The sequence below is a fragment of the Euleptes europaea genome, chromosome 3, assembly GCF_029931775.1.
Source record: "Euleptes europaea isolate rEulEur1 chromosome 3, rEulEur1.hap1, whole genome shotgun sequence".
In the NCBI taxonomy this organism is placed as follows: domain Eukaryota; kingdom Metazoa; phylum Chordata; class Lepidosauria; order Squamata; family Sphaerodactylidae; genus Euleptes; species Euleptes europaea.
Window position 1 is genome coordinate 38,422,545 of NC_079314.1, and position 22,455 is coordinate 38,444,999.

At 42.6% G+C, this 22,455-nt stretch overlaps 1 protein-coding gene across 2 annotated transcripts in view; it reads left to right on the forward strand.

The window, feature by feature from the left end:
• Window positions 1-21,270, forward strand: part of PACSIN2 (protein kinase C and casein kinase substrate in neurons 2) — a 55,312-nt gene extending 34,042 nt beyond the window's left edge. The window contains exons 4-11 of one of the 2 annotated variants that reach the window (XM_056845805.1): window positions 3,509-3,744; window positions 7,352-7,507; window positions 9,991-10,166; window positions 12,474-12,594; window positions 16,226-16,341; window positions 18,463-18,579; window positions 19,097-19,296; window positions 21,097-21,270. In XM_056845805.1, the coding sequence (XP_056701783.1) occupies window positions 3,509-3,744; window positions 7,352-7,507; window positions 9,991-10,166; window positions 12,474-12,594; window positions 16,226-16,341; window positions 18,463-18,579; window positions 19,097-19,296; window positions 21,097-21,209 (1,235 nt within the window). In that variant the 3' untranslated portion in view covers window positions 21,210-21,270. The remainder of the gene's footprint in view (window positions 1-3,508; window positions 3,745-7,351; window positions 7,508-9,990; window positions 10,167-12,473; window positions 12,595-16,225; window positions 16,342-18,462; window positions 18,580-19,096; window positions 19,297-21,096) is intronic. The other variant, XM_056845806.1, reaches the window with a different exon arrangement.
• Window positions 21,271-22,455: the final 1,185 nt, after the last annotated feature.

A 22,455-nucleotide genomic window follows, 5' to 3' on the forward strand; every position in this document is an offset into this window, starting at 1 on the left:
CCCATTAGTGTCTGGTCCAGCTAAACAAAGAGCCCTGTGGTAAGCTGCAGTATTGCAGTCCAAGCTCTGCTCATGATCTGAATTTGATCCCGACGGAAGTTGGTTTCAGGTTGCTGGCTCAAGGTTAACTCAGCCTTCCATACTTTTGAGGTTGGTAAAGTGTAGATAACTGGAGAAGGCAATGGTAAACCACCCCATAAACAAAGTCTGCCTAGTAAACGTCATTATGTGACGTCACCCCATGTGTCAGTAGTGACTTGGTGCTTGCACAGGGGACTACCTTTACCTTTTTAACCAGTTAAACAGTTTAGAGTCCAAACCTCAAAAAGCATCTGCCTTGATTTCCTGCTGTGTCCAAACATCAGAAGCAAAAGGGCAAGCATCAGGAGAAGTCTGATGCACAGAGACCCATTTCCTTGATTACACTCTCAATTCCAACCAATAATAGTGGAAGACATTGTCCCATACTCAGCCAATAGGTTGTCAACAACTTCATTGATCCCAGAAGGTTCAGGACAGTGGCCCTGCAATCTTCTCTTCTTCATCTAACACCAGACTCTTGGTTCACTTCTCTTGACCTCAAGGTCAATAGATTGAGACCTTTGTGTCTCAACCCCTCCTCAACATCCCATATTCTTTTGTTTTGTGCACGTGTGCAAACTATCAGAACAAGGTGTAGTCTTTGGGCCTCACTGCTGCCTTGAGGTTCTTCACCAAGTGAAGAGAATTCTTGCAGTTTTTGTCAAGAGATAACAGTCTTTCCCTAAAGAAAAGTGGCTCCTAACACTGCCTCCTCATCACACCCATCAACGTCTGCATCTTTATATCCCGTAGCTCCCCTGGGCCTGTATTACAAAACTTGTTCAACTGCAGTTTCAACTCACAGCAGGACCCCCGTGAGATGCTCTTGCTCCTGTCACCACCTCTCCATAGGTCCCTGACATGGTGAATGCCTGACCCTTCACACCTTGAATAAGAGATGCCTTTCATTCTCCTTGATTTTAACAACAGGTGCTTGCCGGTGGGGATGTGGTGCGCACTATGGCTGCCACAGCAACAGTAGCCATGGTTGCATCGAGAAAGATAATTCCAGATTAAGGATTTGGAACACCTGCTGATCACACCTTTCTTCTGAAGCTACAGAAAGTACAGATACCCACAGACAACAAGGCCATCAAAATTCTGTGTCAATAAACAAGGAGGCACAGCTTCCATAATGTTTATCATGCCGGTGGCAAAGATGAGCCACGTATCTCATTCCATCTGTAGCAGTACATGTTACTGGCAAGGACAGCACTTTTGCAGACTCCCTCAGTAATATAGAAGGATAGTGGCTCACAATTTTCCACAGATAGGGTATGCCTTAGGTAAGGCCGTTTGCTTGATCAGACAACAAATGTACTGCTGTTGCAGTAGAACCAGTGCAGAAGTCACTCCCTGGGAAAAGCCTTGCAAATCAAGTGGATGTTCCAGCCCTTCTACATCTTTCATTTATTTCTCCCTTTACCAAGGTGATCAACAAAATAAGCCAGGATAGCACATTCTGGTCGCTCCTTTCTGGCTGCAGAATCCTGCTGCTAGGTCTGCTCCATCTGTTACATCTTCCCAAGACACACAATCTCCTATTGCAAAAGTGCAGCTGTGTTCTACATCCAGATATGACCGCTCTGAACCTGGTGGCACTGAGAATAATTCAGAATTGCCCCATAATAGCTCTGACACAGGTACTCTTGAATGTAAGAAAGCCTTTTACCAAGATGTCCTATGACTTAAAGTGGGAATGCCTATATGCTCTTGCCTGTTTGCCTGTACTTGGGGATGGGAATCTCACTTGTTTTGCTACTCAGACCCTGAATATCAAGTCAACCTGCATTCTCAAGGTCTGAGGTATTCTTCCCTTAGAGTGTATCTAGCTGTCCTCACAGCTGCACAACCTTATTTGGGAGGCTGCTAACATAACCTGCAGTGAAAACATTTTCAAGGGCCTAACCAGGCTCTATCAACCCATTCCATCACCCATTCAGTCATGGGGCCTGCCAAGACTGTGCTTTCTGTGTTAACGAGAAAGCCTTTTGAGCCTATGGCTACCTGTGACCTTTTCCTGCAGTCTATTGAAATAGGCTTCTTGGTTGCTAGATGCTCAGCTAGGTCCAGTGAGCTGTGTGCCCTGTGTCCGGGATCTCCTGACCAGCATCCCTACAAAGACAAGGCATCTCTACAGAGAGACTTCCTTCCTTCCAAATATGGTTTCTGATTCCCATCACAACCAGGAACTGGTTCTTTCCACTTTCCCCCCTAATCCAACTCCTGATGCAGTTAGGGCTTTACATTTGTTGGATGTCTGAAGAGGTACCAGATAGGAAACACCCTGGCCTATTTGTTGTTCTGGATTTCCGTGGAGGTTGAAATGTTACTTGGAGCTCTTCTTTTCAGTTTAGTCCTGAGTACAGTCCATCCAGTTTGGCCAGTGTAAATGGCACAAGAGCATTGTTGACGCATGAGAGCGTAGTTAGAGCAATGGTCTTTAATCTTTCCAGACCCAGGACCCACCTTTAATCCCAGGCAGCAGCATAGGACTCACTGAGCTGTATGTACATGGTAGGTGATGTGATTGGAAGGGGAGGTGCCAAGAGTATGACTTCTCTCCCCTGCTGAGTGAGTTTGTCTTGCTGTCCTGCTCTTCTTGGTGAGTGTGTGTACAAAGAGAAGCGGGAGGTGTGGCACATGAAGCACATGAACACATAAAACTGCCTTATACTGAATCAGAACCTTGGTCCATTGAAGTCAGTATTGTCTACTCAGAGCGACAGCAGATCTCCAGGGTCTCAGGCAGGGGTCTTTCACATCACCTACTTGCCTTGTCCTTTTAACTGGAGTTGCAGGGGATTGAGCCTAGGATCTTCTGCGTGCCAAGCAGAAGCTCTACCACTGAGCCACGGCCACACCCCTTGTGCTTTCATCAGCAGTTCCTTCCAAAAAAGCAACAGAGAGAAAGGCAGTTCTGTAGGGGCTCCACAACCCACCTGAGAGTCCTGACCAGTGGATTGAAAACCACCACATTAGTGGATATGCCTATGATAATGTGGCTAATGTTGGATCCTCTGGTAATATTTTGAGTTCTTATGAGGTGAGAGTGGGCACCAAGGTTGGTTGCAGGGACTTACTCCCAGCTTATTATTTCAATTGGCAGTCCACTTTTGCTGGAGAGTAGTAGTTTAAGGTTGTAGGGTTCTCTGTAAGCAATAATCAGCCTATCCCCACCCCCAGGCTTGTGAGACAGAAGAGTCTGTGTATTGGAATAATCCATTAATTCTGGTGGTTTCTCATACTCTAGAGCTGGTATGCCATGGTGCAATAACATGGACAGGGGAAACTTTATTTAATGCAAGAACCAAAGATTTTTTTTCTTATTAATTTTAAAATTGTTATTATTTTATTTTTAATTCAGGCTGCATTGGGAGAAAAGTTTCTGATTTTGCTGAACATTTTCATCTTTGGTTGAATTCAGGTCCTCAGTATGGGACAGTTGAAAAGGCTTGGCATGCATTTATGCTTGAAGCGGAAAAAGTGAGTGAGCTACACCTCGATATAAAAAGTGCCCTAATGAATGAAGACTTTGAAAAGATTAAAAACTGGCAAAAGGAAGCCTTTCACAAGCAAATGATTGGTGGATTTAAGGAGATGAAAGAAGCAGAAGATGGCTTTAGGAAAGCCCAGAAACCCTGGGCCAAAAAGCTGAAAGAGGTAAGCTTTGCATCATTATGTGCCTTAGCCAGCTCTATAACTTAGGGTTTTTGGATAAGGAGTTCAACCTCCTCCCTCCTGCTTCAGCTCGTTTCACATCTCCCTTTTAGCCTTCTAATGTTAAAACTATAAGGACAGGAAGGAGGAAAGATGGGCTGGATTTAATCCCTGAAAGGCAAGCTGATCCTTTTCTGGGCAGAAGTAGATTACAGAAGACAAGAAGCTGCTGCTCTATGTGGCCATCTTGTATCTGCACCACAAAGCTTGCCAGATGATGTGATTTTTCTGCCCTGTTTCTGCATGCAGAGAGAGATTATTTCAAAAGCAGGGAGATGCAAAGACTGCTGTCTGTCTTCCCAGCAACTAGAGGCTATGTAGTGAGAAAAGGCTTGAAATTGACCGTACCACTGATTTGTTTTCCTCTGCTTGAGTAAATATAGTAAAATGTCATGTCTTTTCTCCATATTGTCTGGGGAGAGAGTTTACTTGCCATAGGAGACTATGTTAGTGCTTAACTAAGTAAAGTCTTAACTGTATTTTAAGATGAGGAGTAGGAACTGCATGTAGCATAGAATGTTTTCCTTCAGCTTTCGGGCTTCTGTACCTTAACAGCCTGTCCTTATCAGCTAGCATCATTCAGAAAAATGCAGATATATCCATGGATAAAGTGTTTAGTCCTTTCATGCCTAAAGGAAGTTGGGTTGTACATTTCAGTTGCTGATCAACTAAAGTGTAATTGGTTGGTTGTGGTGAGGTGGTTAAGATGTTGGACTGGTATCTGGAATGTGTGTGTGTGTGTAAAGTGCCGTCAAGACGCAGCCGACTTATGGTGACTCCTTATGGGGTTTTCATGGCAAGAGACTAACAGAGGTGGTTTGCCAGTGCCTTCCTCTGCATAGCAACCCTGGTATTCCTTGGTGGTCTCCCATCCAAATACTAACCAGGGCTGACCCTGCTTAGCTTCCGAGATTTGACGAGATCAGGCTGTACCATGCTCCCTTCCCTCCTACGGGATCTGGGATACCCAGGTTCAAATCCCTGCTGTTTCATAAAGCTTGCTAGGTAACCTTGAGCCCATCATTCTGTCTTGTCCCATTGCACAGCGTGGTCGTGTGAATAAAATGGAAATGCTCCACTGAGCTCCTTGGAAGAAGGGGGAGATAAAAATATTAAATAAAATGAAAATATTTTTCACCCCTTAATAAGGATTACCTTTAGTCAGTAAAAAGTGGTACCTTTTAGTTTATTATGTTGTAAGTTCTCTTAAACCTTCTTTGGTATCTGAAATACTGAGGTTTTGGTGGTCATGCGATGCCTCTTCAAGAAGACATCCTGGACCCCACTGACCTGAACATCGACTGCCCAATGGCCAACGTGCCATTTTTGGGTAAGGTGCTTGAGCAGGTGGTGGCAATGTAGTTTCACATGGTCTTGGGGAAAAAAAGATTCAGGACTGGTTTTGAGACAGAACTGGCCTTGGTCACCCTGATGGATAATAATCATCAGGAGAGTGATGGATGGCATTTTGACACCGTTGACCATGGTATCCTTTTGGAGAGGCTGGTTGAGTTGGGAGCGGGAGCTACTGCGCTCTTACTCAACTGGCCATTTCCAGAAGGTGGTGCTGGGCGACTGTTGCTCGGCTCCATGGCATTAATTCTATGGGATCCTGCAGGGTTCCCTCTTGTCCCCCATGCTGTTTAACATCTACATGAAACCACTGAGAGTGATCATCAGGGCATTTGGAGTGCAGTGCTACCAACAGCTGGATGACACCTAGCTCTGCTTCTCCTTAACAGTTGAGTCAACAGCTGTGGAAGTCCTGAACAGGTTCCTAAAGATAGTGGTGGGATGGATGAGGGCCAATAAACTAAAGCTCAATCCAGACAAGACTGAGGTACTGCTGTTTAATGGCAAAGCTGCTTGAGGACTTAAGAGTCAGCCTGTCCTAGAGGGGACATCACTCCCTTGAAGGAACAGGTTTGTAGCTTGGGGCTACGGCCAGATCCTGCCCTACAGTTGGAGTTCCAAATCTCCTCTGTGGCACATAGTTCCTTTTATGAGCTTTGGCTGATATGCCAGCTATGGCTGTTCCTTAGAAAGCAGGATCTGGCTACAGTGATCCATGTTTTGATTACATCCAGGATATATCACTGTAATTAGTTTTATGTGGGGCTTCCTTTGAAAATGGTCCAGACACTTAAGTTTGTCCAAAATACAGCAGCCAGGCTATGGTTGGGGTCTGGATACAGGGATTGTATAACCCTGGTGCTGAAAGACTTAACAGTGGCTACCCACTTGTTTCTGGGCACAATTCAAAATTCTGGTCCTTACCTTTAAAGCCCTAAATGGCTTGGGGCCAGGGTACTTGAAGGGCCAGGGTACTTGAAGGGCCACCTACTCTCATATTGTCTCGCTCACTAGTTAAGATTGGCCTTTGCTCTGTATGCCCACCTCAGAGGTGAGGTAGGTGACAACCAGAGACAGGGCTTTTTCAGTAGTGGCACCTTGCTTATGGAATGCCACTACTTGAGCCTCACCTAGTGCCTACGTTGTTTTCTTTTAAGCATGAGGCCAAAACCTTTTTGTTAACCCATGCTTTTAATTAAGGGGTTGATCTTTTAACACTATTTTAGCCTGGAGGCTGTTGTTTTAAGCTGTCCATGGTCTGTTTTAATGTTTGTTTTTATTCAGGGGTGTGTTTTTAATGGATTTTCATTAATATCTTTTAATGTGTTATTTTTTTATTTTTGTTTTGTAAGCTGCACAAGACAGGTTTCTGGAGAGGCTGCATAATTTTTTTTCTAAATCAACATACAAACATTTAAACTTAATTGATCAGTCACTTGACGTTTAATGAATTAGTCAACTTAATTGATTCACAGCCCTTAAATTAAGGTGTTGTGATGCAAGTGTCCTGGTGCTGCAATTTGGTGTTGCAAGTGACCTCGGCTGGGGAGGGGCGGGATAAAAATCTAATAAATAAATAAACCTGTTCCTGTAGTAATCCATTATTATTGTTGAAGCAATTTGTGGTGTTCCATTGCTTAGCCCTGTATCTAGCTGCGAAGGGCTCACAATCATGCAGGTAGGCAAAGGTATGATTTAGAGTTCTGCAATCCCAGGGTTCACACCCAGGCTTGCAGGAAAAACACTGTTTTTAAAAGCCATTAATTTGTGTGTGTGTGTGTGGGGTAAACTCCCCAGCTGTTGATAGCCACACTTGTGCATGTTCAGCCATTGCTGAAGAAAGGCAGGTCGTCCGGCCAGAGGAACCCAGAAGAACATACAAACCCGCAACAGCCAGGCAGCAGCAATCAAGGAGGGAGCTCGGAGGTCCTGTGATGGGGGTCAAAGACCCATTCGGAGAGGGGGAAAGGGACAAAAAGTGGTGGTGGGAACAATTGAAAGTGAGAACTGCTGCTGGCCAACGGAAAGGAAAAGAAGTAAAGGGCCAAAGGGGAGTTCCTGTCCTTGTGTTCCCTCCCCTCCCCTGTATATATCTAAACTGATTAATGTTAATTTCCTTTAAAAAATCTTCTAAGCTGTCCTGAGCACTTGCTAGTGCTGTACAAAGCTGAAGTGCCTGTTAAATTATGTCATTTAGGTGGAAGCTTCCAAGAAAGCATACCATGCAGCCTGCAAAGAAGAAAAACTTGCAGTATCCAGAGAGGCAAACAGTAAAGCTGACCCAACCCTGAATCCAGAACAGCTAAAGAAACTGCAGGACAAAATGGATAAAAGTAAACAGGATTTGCTGAAGGTAAACTGTACGTACTGGGATGTTTTGCAGCTTGGTTTCTGAAGCAGACAAATAGCCATACATTACAAGCTCTGTTATCTGGCGTCCATTTGGAATGGGAGTTCTGACTGATCAAACATGCTGGTTAACAGATCATGTACTGTACGGCTTCCATTGTGCTATGTCCATAAGGTACAGTTCGCTCTGTGCTATGGGAGTGATCCTTGGTGTGAGGCATAAAATTGTTTTGCATTTGTTTTATGCTGTTAGCACATTCATTCTGTGCCGATTAGGATGTATTGTAGCAGTGAACATATCACACTCCACTCCAGCTCCCCCTCCCTCCCAATTGTATGAAAAACCAGTCCCTTGCTCCATTTAGGACCGTAATAGCAAGTACATAATGATGAAATAGCTGGGATTAACGTGAGTAGTGGATTTGATTTAATAGGAACACTTAACACAAAATCAGAGCGCTCAAATGGGGAACAAAATTGTAATAAAACAGGATAAATTATAGGGTGGATACTATCACTCCACTGAGTAAAGTGTGAAGCCTTCCTCTAGCTTAAGTGGCTCTTCCTGAAACAGAAGAGCCATTTAATTTGGAGGAAGGTTCCTTGGAGGATGGTTGGATCCACCCCATTGTCTTAAGTTATGTGTGAAAGTATGATATAACATGTGATACCAAGGGGAAAACTGGAACATGAATATAAATACGAGCCTATATAACTGGAATGCATAGTTAGTGCCAATATTTTAAAACCATAAAGCAAAGGTTATTTATATTTTAGAAGTATGGTGCATACCTGTTAGAAATTGTGTTCAACAAGCAATAAATCTGATTCAGAAAGCTTTTTTTTTACATATCCAAAAAAACTACATTTGATCTACAGTGGAAGTTCAGAATTCTATGCCAATTACTTTCTGGGCTAATCAAAATAGTAGTAATTTTATTTTAGGGGGAAAAACATAATTTATTATTTTTACTCATCATCTGCTTGGCGGGAGATATTTCTGAATAGCAGAAATGTTGCAAACACGGTCAAGCAGATGCCTGAGAAATTAGCATCTCTGCTTGTAAATTCATTAAAAACTGATTGAACGCCAGATCAGATTAGAACCTTGTTTAGGAGAAATGTCTTTATGGAATCCTGAGTCAAGCTTTAGGCCTAATTTTAGCCTTGCCCTCTTGTTTTGAGTGAGTTTGGTAATAATAGCCCGGTCAGTCATTCCTTTGCCACAGCTTGGCTGATTTTCAGCATTTCCCAGTTGGTCTGTCTTGCTTGGATGTGTAGTTTCCCTATTTAGGAAATAAACAACAACCTGCTCTAGCTTATGTTGGCAGAGTGATTGCACAACAAAGACTCATAAGCTGATTAAAGTACAGAGAAAGCTTTATTTTCACTTGAGGATAGGAGGACATTCTGGAACATTTGGATACTCTCCTACCCATAATCCCTGGAGGCAGGAAGTAGGCTGATCATTCTGTCTCTAGATGGGAGTGCCCACCATCCTCAGTTTTTCTTTCTGCCTCCTCTGTGAGAACATGCAAGGAAGAATCTCTGTGGATTTTTCATCTATTTCCCATAGGCTGTCTTTCTACTGTGCCTCTCTGTTTCTTGTCACCTATTCTTCTCTTAGTGTTAAAAAAAAATAATAAGAAAAAACACCTTAGTCTTGTTCTGCCTGTCTCTTCCCTCACTGCTTGCTCAGCTGCTTGTCTGCCTGCTGCTTCTTGCCTTGGATGGTGCATTTTCTTCAAGTGGGAGGGAGAAGGTCATGCCAAGGCCCCTTGGCAAGCAGCTGATTCCTAGCTATATCCCTGGGGGGAGGAGAGAGAGAGAGAGAGAGAGAGAGAGAGAGAATTGCGTTCTGTGGAATTCCTGAGAAGGAGGACATTGCCCTAAAGGGTAGTAATCTGAAGACACAAGACAAGGAAAGGCACTTATCAGGAAGGAAGGCACTGGACTCTACTATCCTGTTTGACTAGCCTTGCTGCTTCCTGCAGGGTTCTTCTATTCTTTCATACTGTTTTGAACACCAGACATTGCTCACTCCAACAGCTTATCCTTAAATTCCAGTGCTGAAATCGTCATTTCCAAGTGAAGAAAAATGAATCCTTTTTGAGAAAAGGTGCATGGCATAACATTTTAACTTTTGTGTGATGTAGTGTTTAGAGTGTTGTGATATAGTGGTTAGAGTGTTAAACTAGCCTCTGGGAGACCCAGAGACTCACTGTAATACTAATTAGAGACCTTGGGCCATCCCCTCTCAGCCTAGCCCACCTCACAGAGTTGTTGTGGGGTTACAATGGAAGAGGGAGATAAACATGTACGTCACCCTGAGCCCCTTGGAGGGAGGACAAAATAAAAAAACCGTACTATATAAATATTCTGAATGTTGTAAAATATTTACTGTTACAGTCTGCTACATTGCTTAGGTTAACTACACAATCGACAATCCGATATTCATAGTAAATTAATACGCTTATTTTTTTAAAGACAAAAGAAAAGTATGAAAAATCTCTTAAAGAGCTGGACAATGCTACACCGCAGTATATGGAAAACATGGAGCAAGTTTTTGAACAATGTCAACAATTTGAAGAAAAACGCCTCCGTTTTTTCCGAGAAGTGCTGCTGGAAGTTCAGAAACATCTGGACTTATCTACTACTGGAAGGTAAATGTGTGACGCGCAAGCCATTTCATACTGAAGTTTTGATGTGAAGAAAAAGCATAATGAAAATCAGTTATATCAGGCGCTGGGTAGCCCTGCTGGATTAGCCCAGTTGTCCCTCTAGTCTAGCATCCTGTCTGCAGTGCCACATGGATGCTCACAAGCCATGCCTGCAGGCAACAGCCCTCACCTACTCTGCAGCATCTAGCAACTGGAGGTATTTTTTCTTCTGAACCCAGAAGGCTCCATGTGGTTGTCATGGCTGTTGGCCAAAGATAGAAAAGCATGGGGGACAAAATGGAAGCTTGGGAAACCCTGTAGGCCAAAGGCCCCCATGCTTTTCTATTTTTGGCCAATAGCCATGACAGCCACATGGAGCCTTCTGGGTTCAGAGGAAAAAATACCTCCAGTTGCTAGATGCTGCAGAGCATCTCTTCCCCCCTCCCCACCATATCTCCCCCTACCCCAAATCACATTGATTGTGGCACCATCACCCCATTCTGTTCCCCCAGACACATCCCCAGCCAGCAGGAGAAACAAAGACAGACAACTCAAACTTACCGACAACAATCCAGATGCCAGCTCTCAACTGGGTCTGGATAGGACAAACAGGCCTAGAGACCAGCTCTCACCTGTCTCTGGACAGGACAACCGGCTCCCACCTGCTAAAAAACAGACAACGGAAAGGCATACCCTCACCTCCCTCCTGTATAAAAATGGTGGCACAGGCTTAAATTCTCTCCATGTGCAAGAGGCAGGATTCTTCTCCCACTGCAGGTCATCACGTTCAGGGTTTGACATTCATCCAGTTCATAGGCAGCAAACCAGAGACTAAGAACCCTTTGGCTTTCATCCTTTGGCCCATGCACCTGTTTAAATAGGTCAGGTACCGGTGGAAGAACCAAGAGCTCCAGTGAGTCAGCAAATTGTGCCATCTTAAAGGGGCCAGGTGGTAGAAAGTAGGTAGCCTCTCTCCTTCCTCTCTCATATATCACTAAGTTTAAACAGTAGCCCAGTATAGACAACCCATCCGTTTGTTGACTCACTGTGTGGGGAGGGATATCAGGCATAAATGTGCTGGCCCTGCCCCCCCCCCCCGGCGCACGATTGCTGAGTTGTCTGCATAGTGCATAGGAAGTGCCCCACGCATACATCCCCTTCCTAAGATCAGCTATGCTACTTTCCAAATGTTGTTAACGAGGGTGGTGGTGGGGGGAGTCCACTTCCTCCTCATGTTCACACTATGCAGATGACTTGCCAAGCAGGTAGAGCCAGAGTGCTCAGTCCTTCCTTCCGCAAGCATTGAGCCAGGACTAATAGTGTTGGTGTTTTTTAGAGTTACTTGAGCGCCGTGCTTGAGCACTGCCTTTATCTCCGTAGGGTTTGTTTTTAGTTAGGCTGAAATAGATTGCAGGAATGTTGTTAGACTCGGTTTCATCACTTTGACGTTCTGCAGTCTAATAACATAAGCAATGACCCCACCTTCATTGTTAGTAATAAAATAATTTGTCCTCAGTGCATTAAGAGTTTGTCAAATGGCGTAATTTCTCTCTTGGTAGGGCCAAGTCAGCTGTGACTTGATCAGACACACATGGCCATCATCTAGGAGACTGTGGGTACTATGCAATCCTGTACTTGTACTGTTCTGCAAGGGGATGCTGAATGTCACTGCAAAAGCCTTTGCATGTATCTAGGCTCATCAGAGACTTCCCGTGCATTCCTGGGGGGGGCAAGTGCTCTTAGGCGGCTGCGTGACCTCACCGCCAGTGTAACTGTGTCTAATCACGCAACAAGACGCACTTACACTGGCGGCGAGGGCAGTTCCGCTGGTGCGGTCTCTCTATGGCGCAGGCAACGGCGGAGAATTGCCATGTCGGTGTGTGTGGGGGGCAGGCCGGGGAGCGAAGCTGCCATTAGGCAGCTCCCTATGTCCTTTCGGCCCCGGATGCCAGCGGCCAAGACAGCATTGCTGAGCATGCTTTTTGGCAGGTGCAGGCTCGCTGTTTTAAATGGGGCTAAAGGCACCGTTAAACAAAAAAAAAGCCATGAAACTGCTTTTTTTTTGTTTATCGGCATATGGGGAATGGCCTTAAGAGACGGCTCGCCTGCGCCTTCTCCTTGCCATTCCCATACGCCGATTCTCAGGAATGCTTGGTTCATTTATTTGCTGAGAGAAATCACTTACTGTAGGCGAATGTTCTTTATTGTTTTAATTAAATTATTGTATCTGACTTTTGAAAAAATTAATACTCTTAGTGCTCTTGCTACCAGATCTATGACAACTTCTAAATCGACATTCGTTATTTACAGCTACGAAAATATTTATTGTGAACTGGAGCAGAACATCAAAGGAGCTGATGCTGTTGAAGATCTGAGGTGGTTCAGGGCCAATCACGGTCCAGGCATGTCGATGAACTGGCCTCAGTTTGAGGTAAGGGCTTTAACTTGCCTTGTAGCACTTTTTTTTGCCTTTTCCTGAAGGCAGTTTTGCACGTGACACAGAAATGGTGGGAGGATCCATTAGTGAGCTGGAATTTCTCCATTTGGTACCTGTGGAAAGAGGAAAACATGCATACTATCCCTTGATTAAGAGACGCCTCTCTGCATCACAAGACCCAGAAGAAGGGCAAAGCACAGCTCACTAGCACTTTTCCTCCTTGCCATTCCTGCAGGAATATGCTAAATAGCCTACTGGCGAATCCTGTTTTGCATGAATTTGGGTTATTTAAAATAGTTACTGTATCCTTTTAATGTTTCATTTGGTTTATACATATTTCTGGCTTCACACTCTCAGGGGTCCTTAGCCTTGCTTGAGCTTGTGGTACCTTGTGGAATTTTGAAAGAGAGGTAGTGGGTGCTGCTGCCAAGAATTGGCCATAGGAGTGGGGCCATTCACAAAACGTTGAAAGGTTCCAAGCCTATGGCAGAGGAAGCTATTTCTGAATGGGCAGCCCTGAAGATGCAAAGGTGATGTTTCTTGGGTTCTTCTGAAACATCTCCTGCGCTAAGGATGCCGAGGAAAGCTGAGATCAGTTCACTGGAAAGAGAGGCTCCTTAGTTTCCATTTCCAAGCAAGGGGGGGGGGGGGTTTGCACCCTGTATAGCCACAGGGTCAGGTGTCACAGAGGAGGCTTTGTTAATGGCTGTGATGTGCTTGACTGGGGGGCTGGGTGGGAGCAAGTGATGCCAAAGCACCCTGTTCTTTTTCTGCTCCATTCAAGGCCCTTGGGGATTTTATCCCCCCAAATTCAGGAAGCACAGGGGCACCATGTTGAGAATCACTGCTATACACTCAGGATTCCAAGTTAACAGAGGCTGGCTCATGGTTTCGATTGGATCAGCTAATTCAGATGTTTTCATTAGAATTTTGGTCACATTCCCTTTCTGGCATAGTGGGAACATTCTGTTCTGCTATATATGAAAATAAGTTAACAGTAAGAAAACATTTCAATATGCCTCTAATTGTTGTAAATATTGTTATTTGATTTCTTAGAGCTGTTTATTTTAGTCATTTCTAAACATGTCTCCATAAATGCTCTAAAGCAGGAATCCCCAACCTTGTTCATTCAGTGAGTGCTTTATGAATTTTGATACAGAGCAGCAGTAGGTGAGACCAAACCCTGTAAGTGATCTGCGCTTAACGGATTCAGTTTTCCAGAGGACATCACAGGTTCTGTGACATTCATTGGGCTGAACTGGTTTATAAAAAAGTCACTGTTGATTCAGTGCCTGAATTTCTGAAGCTTTTGTTTTTCTGGGGACAGAGAAATATAACATTTTAAATATACTTCAGCTTACATTTGCAGAAAAATCCCCCCCACCACAGAAAAGTCCCTCCACTACACATTTTTCAAATAAATGGAACTTAAGTTTAAGCCCTTATCATGTGTTGTGCAGGGTGAGTGAAGTGAGGTATGGGTTAGAAGCCAGGTGATGGTACATTGAGCCTTACTGCCAGTTCCTCCCACCCCCAGAATGTCTGAATGCAGTCGTTTTAGCTATCAAAGCAAATTTTAAATTGTAAAAGATACTTGTCAGGTTGCTTGGTAATTCAAGATGATTCAGTTGTTAGAATCTCACTAGATGTAGAACTGGGGGGGTACATCTTACACAGAACGTTCTGTCTGGCAGAACTCAGTAATGTAACAGTTCCATTCTAAAGTCATATACTTCATAGCAGCTTCATTTTGAAATTCACTTGATTCAGATTCTGAATTCAGCCTGTTTGTGATATAAGGCTGGGAAAGGGTTTTGGAGCTTCAGCAGCACACTATCAATTCTGCATTTGGTCAGTGTGAAGCATTGAATTCTAAAGTACAAATACCTTACATATAAATTCTGACTTTTCTAACGAACGTTTTGTTTGCTTTTCACGCAACGAGGATGAAGTAAGTTTCAGACTGCCATATTTAAACTAGTCATACTGTTCAGGCTTTATAAATGGCCATGAAAAGTTGCCAAGCTTGTGCTGCTTGTACAATTTGTTTTCAGCCTGCTCGTCATGTGTATGATTTGCGATGTGAATTTTTGTATAATTTTGTTGCTAAGAAATACTTCTGGGTGATTTAAGCTTCTACCAAGGAATGTTTGCGTGCATGGCTTCTGGCAGTACTGTGGGGGAGTATTTAATGTATCACAGGGGAAATTTATTTCTTTGAGATGTGTCTGAAAGGTGACTTTGGATATTCTTGTCTTTTTTTGTTACTTAATGGGACGTGATGTCATACCAACAGTGGGCAATAATCACTGAGCAGGGCAGATGGATTTAAATCTTATTGAAATAATTGATTTTTAAATCCAAATTGTTCATTATTATTCAGACAGTTCCTAAAAGTATATAGTACTTTGTTGCTATAACCACAAAGAATTAGAGGGTTCTAGTGGCACCTTAGAGACTAATGTGCCTACCCTTTCTGGAAAGCTTTGTTGAAGATATTTATAGGCAGATGTCCATGATTACAAAGCACCATGGTCTTAACTTGCAAAGTAAACAGTTATCTTACTTGGACTGTATCTCTCCCCGCCTCAAGATTTCACATCCTCAGACTGGCCAGTGAGGTAACTGGGGGGAAAAAGTAAGTTGCAGGGGATAAGGGAAGCGTGCCTGTTCAATAAAGCAGTACGGAAGCTTGCCTTTACGAAAGAAAGCAAAACAGCTGCAGAACCTTCCCTATGAATGCAGTTGTCACTGGGATTCTGTGTCCCCCGGCCCCCCGGGTTAGTGGCCTCCATAGTGGAGTAAACCTCAGAGCAGGAACACAAGGTCTTCACCTCAACAGAGTCATTCTTTCCTGTCTCCTTCCTGGTACTGGGTGTGTGTGTGAAGAGATCATCTCCCCTCCCCACTAACTGGTGATGCCTCACTGAGTAATAGGGGAAACAACCCGCCCCCCCAGTAAGCTGCCAGGCTCCTGTTGTGCAGCTGGATGTTGTCAGAGAGTAGACATTTGTGATACAGTTAAGCCAGACCATTTTTAAAAGAAAAAGTTAAAAATCCAATTATTTTTTTAAAAAATCATTTAAAATTCAATTTTTAGGACAGTTTGTTTTCTACCTTGATGCTGAGGAATAGCCAGATAGAGAAGCTCTGTTTCAGCATGGAGTTTGTTTTGTCAACACTGTATTTAAAATAGAATATCTAAAGAATAGGCTCTGGTTTTTTGTTTTATTTTTTAAAACCATTTAGATCTACCTCCTTTACAACTTGAAAATTTTGAAATGATCAGTTTTAACATGCTGTCTAGGAACAGCAGGGGTCTGTGAGGCTGAATGTTTGAACTGGATGCTGATTTTAACTTCAGGAAGCTTTAAAAGTTAATATAGAGCCTCGCCTGTTTATGGTTTCCCTCTCATATTCAAACTATGTGGCCATAACAGCTTGCATTCAGTTAGTGAGGTGACAGTGAGGTGACAGTGGATTTTCCAGCTTTCAAACACACTGTGCAGAAATGGGGGGGAACAGAGGTTAAGATTAAGTGCTTAAAATCTTGTTCATTTCCGCTGTGTGCTTGACATTGAATTTAAGATAGCTGCTTGAATGTTTTTTTTCTACCTTTGTGTAGGAATGGTCAGCTGACTTGAACCGTACTCTCAGTAGAAGAGAGAAGAAAAAGGCTGCGGATGGAGTGACCCTGACTGGCATTAACCAGACGGGAGACCAGCACAACAAAAACAGCAGGTTAGCAAGTCTGATATGGCCTTTTAAGGTGATAATTAAAAGCTGAGGTCTTGGGTAGTATATTGGAAGAATATAGGATCAGAAACACATCAGGACATTTTCTCCCCATAGTTGTCCTCATAGGGTCTTATGTGCTCACACGAATTCCCAAGCCCTTCTCCTGCTTCCCATGAAGAGAAGCGTGTGACTGACCTTAGAGACCCTGCCATTATTTGTGTCCAATAATCTCCCCTGACCCTCTAAAAGATTTTAAGGGCCTTTCATCTCCCAAGGTGAAGGGATACTTTTTTAAAGATGGTGGAGTGGCCTGTCGGATCAGGAATTTGGCTGGAAGTGTGAGAGTCAGGGACTTACTCCAGCTCTCTTCTTGAACACTGAAACAAACCTTATGTAAAGAGGAATATTGTAGCCAGAAATCTGTTTACAGAAACATGGCTTCTTTTGGGCTACTCTGTCCACTTAAAATGGTCATCAAAATGCGCTCAGCAGCTTATTTTTGCTTAGGTTGCAGCATAATACACATAAGGAACAATATGCTAAAAAGAATAGTCTGCAACAAACAAGTGTGGAATTAATGGTGCTGGTGAAGGTAGAAATGGATAACAAAACAGTTTTATACTGACTTTCACCAGGCCTAGGACAGTCCTGTTTACCCTGACATACATAGTTCAGGCTGACTTGCAGAGGTTTTCTGCAGAGCCATCCATGTGAAGATGGCAGGAACTGAACCAGGGACCGCATGTGTATTGTGGCCCTTTCCCGGAAGCAGTCCTAAGTCCATGGCAGAGTGGAGATTTGACCCTAGTCCAACATGCTAACCACTACACCAACCTGGTGTAGGGCTGGTGGAATGGTCTCATAGTATAAGAAAAAACTGTGAATGACAGATAGCATCCAGAATGCTATAATATGTAGATCTGCATTTGGGGCTCTTATTGTCTAGATTTTAACCTGTTGTAACTTACAAGCACTTGTGAACAGTGCTAAGCTGGGCTTCACAGAGAAGTTACATGTTCTTAGGTTAGGTAGAGGAATAGTCTTTCCTCTAACTTAAATAGCGGGCAGTTAACCACCTTTCACTGAGGGAACACTAGGGACCAGTTCACATGAAATTCTTTGCTGTGTGTGTATGAATGGTCCTGGCTGTCCTTTGCCCCCACAAGAGAGGACCCAACTTGAGAAGTGAATCAGATGATCATGGATACACACACATCAGGACAATATTCCAGATGCCGTCAGTTATGGAGTTTTATGGCTGTGCTACCTGGCATCATCTTATCCTCATGAATGTATGCTATACTGTTCGAGACTGCTCATGAGTAAAGCAAAATGTCTTAAGTGAAAATACACTTGGTTACTGGTTCATTAAGGTACAGCCATTATCATGCCCTTTTTCTGATAGCCATAAAATGTCTTGTGCTGTTATGTTTTGGAGCGCCATCTGAAAGGAGCAGGATCTGTCCTGTCCTTCATTGGGAATGATGTCTTGAGCAGCATAGGGGTTGTGCAGGTGGTTTTTCAGAAGCTGGCTGGCTGGCTGCCACACTCAGTTCCATCAGTCGAAATATTCTTCATGTATTATTGAAAATCACCATTGCGCATGAGGATATGGAACGTACAGCTCCCCACGACCAATGAAAGCCCCACAGAGCTTTGTTTTAACCCATGAGGTTTTATTATCATTATTTGTTCTATTCAAAATGAACTGTATGGGGAAGTGGATTTATGGGAAGTGAAACTTGTGTAGAGGTGAACGTTAGTCTCTCTCTAGCATAGGTAGTATATAAAAAACCATTCTAGAGTTACGTTAAAAGTGATAAACACAGCTTTCCTGTCAGATCACTAAGTTGCTTTCATAACATAAACTGGTCTTCAGAATGTTGGTAAATGTTACTCTTTCTGAAAAAAGCTTCCAGACCCTAGCTTTTGTAATTCCTTATGGGTGCTGCTGTATTTTTAAAAGAAACCAGCTAGAAATTATCTTCCCCATCTGCCTGCTTTCGAGGCAAGCCAAGCATTGCAACGAAGGGGCCCTTAATGGAGGGGACATACTGTGCTGTATCTGTGTACTGGCACCATGAAATGATAGGGTCACCTTAATGCTTTTTCTCTCCCAAATAGCAACCTTAGTGTCCCGAATAACACAGTGCAGTCAGTACAGTCAAGTTACAATCCCTTTGAAGATGAAGAGGATACTGGAAGTACTGTCAGTGAAAAGGAGGACAATAAAATCAAAAAGTTGGTGAAAGATTGTTCTCAAACTGTTTTTCAAGCTTATACTTCTGCTGTCCAGGATTTCCACCTCTGGGGTTTCTGCCAAGGCATTGTGTTGCACTGTGCATGAAGCCACTGTGGAGAGGTTATGTCATTGTTGCAAACCTGACTAATACAACACTGCTGTTATCTACTGTTTTCTGGTTGTTTTCTTCTTTCACTGGTTCCACGACAGCTAACTACCACAGGAGCTTTGAGGCTGTCTGTTTTCATTGGATATGCCTTCTGCTGAGGTTCTCTCTCTGCCTAACATTTTCCTCAAATGAATATAGTTTTACTGTGGTGTTTCATGTCACGTTGGTTGCTAATATCATGTGCACATTCTATCTCTAAATGCATTTACACACAAAATTAGCCATTGCTTTAGATGTCAGAAATGTCAAAGCATGGCATTTCTTAGCCCTGGTGGTGTGGTGCTGGCGTGATTGCTCAGGTGGCTTTTTGAGGCAAGTCTAAATGATTATTTTTTGTGTGTATTTAGTGTTAGCAGCTCTGAGAGAAACCAGAGTTATCCCACAGAGTGGTCTGATGAAGAGACCAGCAATCCATTTTCCTCCACTGATGCACAAGGAGAAACAAATCCCTTTGATGAGGAGGAGGCCTCACCTGCCATGGAGGTGCGAGTCCGAGCCCTGTATGATTATGAGGGTCAAGAGCATGATGAACTCAGCTTTAAGATTGGTAAGCACCTGTCTGTCACTATCAACTCTCTTTTCTCCGGCATGAAATAAATGTGTTAGGAGTGATGCCTTTTTCTTTGGATAAAAGGATTTCTAGCATGTGATGTCCCAGGATTCTTAATAAAAGAAAAAATGGAATTTTGAAATGTTAGAGAACTTTGCTCTCCTTTATCTGAGGCAAAAATCAGTACGATGAAATGTTAGCAATAAAAACCTCTGAGGTTTTAATTGCCAGACAACTGTATTCTCATCCCAGGCAACCTCTCTGAATTGTAGGAGATTTGTGTGAGTAAAATACCTCTGTATTACAATGCTCTGTATAATATTACTCAGGAAAAAGTATTGCAAATAAAGCTAAGCAGTAGTTTAAAAAAAACACCTTGTTTACAACAGCATCACAAAACGTTACCATTTTTGCAGTAGTATAGTAGTAGCCACAGCAGCTCTCTTGCTAATCATTCAGTGTTGCTTTAAAACAAAAATTAAATTGCCCATCCACAGGCACCAGAATGCTTTCTGCATCCATTTAAAAGGTGGGTGGGGCTGGTGCAGAAGCACTAGTCTCGGCACATATAGATTGACTTCCTCCAGTGACATCAATGGGGGAGCTCAGCGTACGCAAGGTGGAAGCAGCTTCAAGAAAAGTAGCTTGGGGGGAATATTCCATTTGGTCAAGGCTGTCATGGGCTATGAGCTTAATGGGTTCCAGTAACTTCTTTTATCTGACTTCTGCTGCAATCCTTTGTATAATTACTTGGCTGTCAGTGACACTTCCAGGATAACACATCTGCAACTTGGCTGAACAAATTAAAAAAATAGAGGGGTATTATAGACTTCTGAATTACCACCGATTAGAAAAGCATTTTTCTATTGTTTTCAAAAATAAAACCAGTATGGATAACAGCAGAAAATTGCTAAGTAAATTATACATTTGGTACTTAGAGACAAGTTAGATTCTGTTAAGGTATTCTTCTGCTTTGTGTTTAATCTCATTAAAAGATATGTGGAATTCTTAGTACATCTTAAATATCAAATATTGGTAATCTTCAATACAGTTTATACAGAGCAACTCAATGTGTATTTCTGACACTTCAACTTGTCCCTACATGCATTTTTTTTAAAAGCCTAATCTTTAAAATACCTGACCAAAACCTCTGTATTCCACCTACATAATTGTTATATTGATGACGATGAAGGTTTATCTGTTTTACCTGGTATTACACGCATTTTAATTGTAATAAAAATGTTAATGTTGACACCTAATGATTAGTTCATCATCATGGTACCTGTGTAGTTCCACATGGATACTGCACACGTGCAAGCCTGCCATGGAGAGGTTTCTAAAGCAAAATAATGCTGCTTCCTACCTTTTCCAGTGTGATAAAGAGGGGGTGGAATGCCCTTCCTTCAGTTCTTTCTCTGCCATCGCTGAGAGAGGATTGTTACTAGAAGCTGTCATTCCTTACCAGCACAAACTGCCCTGTCTTTTTTTGTGCTTCAGAAACCTCTCCATGGTAGGCCTGTGCATGCACCATAACTACTCAGTGAAAAACAGTTACAAGTGCAACCCTGTTTTCACCCATACCGATTTTCTAATCCAACCACCTTGTTGCTTAATAGATGTTTGGTTTTTCCCCATCAGTATTCTGAGGGAGCAGTTCAATGCAAAGCAGAGTTCTAACCTTCTGGTGCTGATTGGTGTAAGTAGGGAATAATAGAGCTGCTATGGCAAGATATAATTTAATGCAACACTATATACTCCTCGTGATTTTTATAGTTTGTCAAATTTCTCTGTCCCCAGGGGAAGAGCTAACTAAAATAGAAGACGAAGATGAACAAGGCTGGTGCAAGGGACGTCTGGATAGCGGACGAGTTGGTCTGTATCCAGCAAACTATGTGGAACCAATACAGTGATAACTTCTTTTTAGAAGTACTGCAGAAATTGTTGGTCTGCACAATATTTGTGGCTCACAGTGAGGGGAACCCAATATATATGTCTATTTCTTGTAATGCAATTGAATGATGGACTGAGTTCTTGTCCCCAGAGAAATCATCTAGCAAAGTAAAGCAAAATGGAAAGGGGGAAATGTGCCGCTTATAAACAGCACAAACCACCAGGACAGAGTGAAAAATTAGACCAACAAGGAAATGATCTCTTAGTCCTTGTTGCCAATTTCCTCCATCATGACTTTTGCTTCAAATTTGCTGAGTTAATGCCTCAATTCTAGCATTCTTTGTTGTGGCCTTATGTTGACTGTGGTTTAATCAGTTATTTTAAATGACCTTCAGTTATTTGCAACTTGATTTTTTAAAAATTACAGTTAATTTTGTATGTATTCCTAGGGAAATCTTAAAGATGGATTTTTTTAATGTAAAGGCTATACGCCATCTATTTGTGCCTGCTTAACTCCATTATTACTACTTCAATTATGATTCAGATGTATTGGCCAATACTCCTTCCATATGGAATTCTTTCTATATTGTGCAGCTTCCCATGCTGTCTGCACCAGAGAATGTTGTCAAGTACTGTGTTAAGTGTCTGTTACACAGCATTGTAGCAGAACTGTCTCTAAATACTGCAATTTGGGTGTTTCTTGTTAATGCTGCCGACACATTTTATACCTGATATATTAATTTCTTCAATGATTACTTTGGGGGAGATTTCTAAAAAACAAAAAACTTAAGCCAGTTTCCACCAAATTCTTGCTGAGAAACTTCTACTTTGCCAGTTGTTAATTATTGTGTAATTTGGAAAGTTAAATATATATGATTATTTTTTCAAGCAGAAGAGACTGTAAAATAGATAAATGCTTTTTATTAAGATGTTCTTTCAGTTGTGTATATGTATATATGATTTAATAGAAATGTAAAGAGCATGTCATAACTAACAAGCCTTTTATTGATTATGGGTAAGATTGATCTGCTGGTGTGAAGCTGCACACTAAATGGGAGTTTGCTGTTGACTTCAATGGACCATGGATTGCCCCCTTAGAGTACGCAAAGCAATTTCAATTGTAGGCTTATTTAAAGTCGCTTTGTTCGTGCATTCTCCTTTGGCTGTAAGATAGACCAGTGGCTCATTTCAGTGCACAGAAGGAACAACACTAGGAAGGATCCCTTTGGGCATAATGGAAACCTAGTCTCTGCTGTAGATTATTGT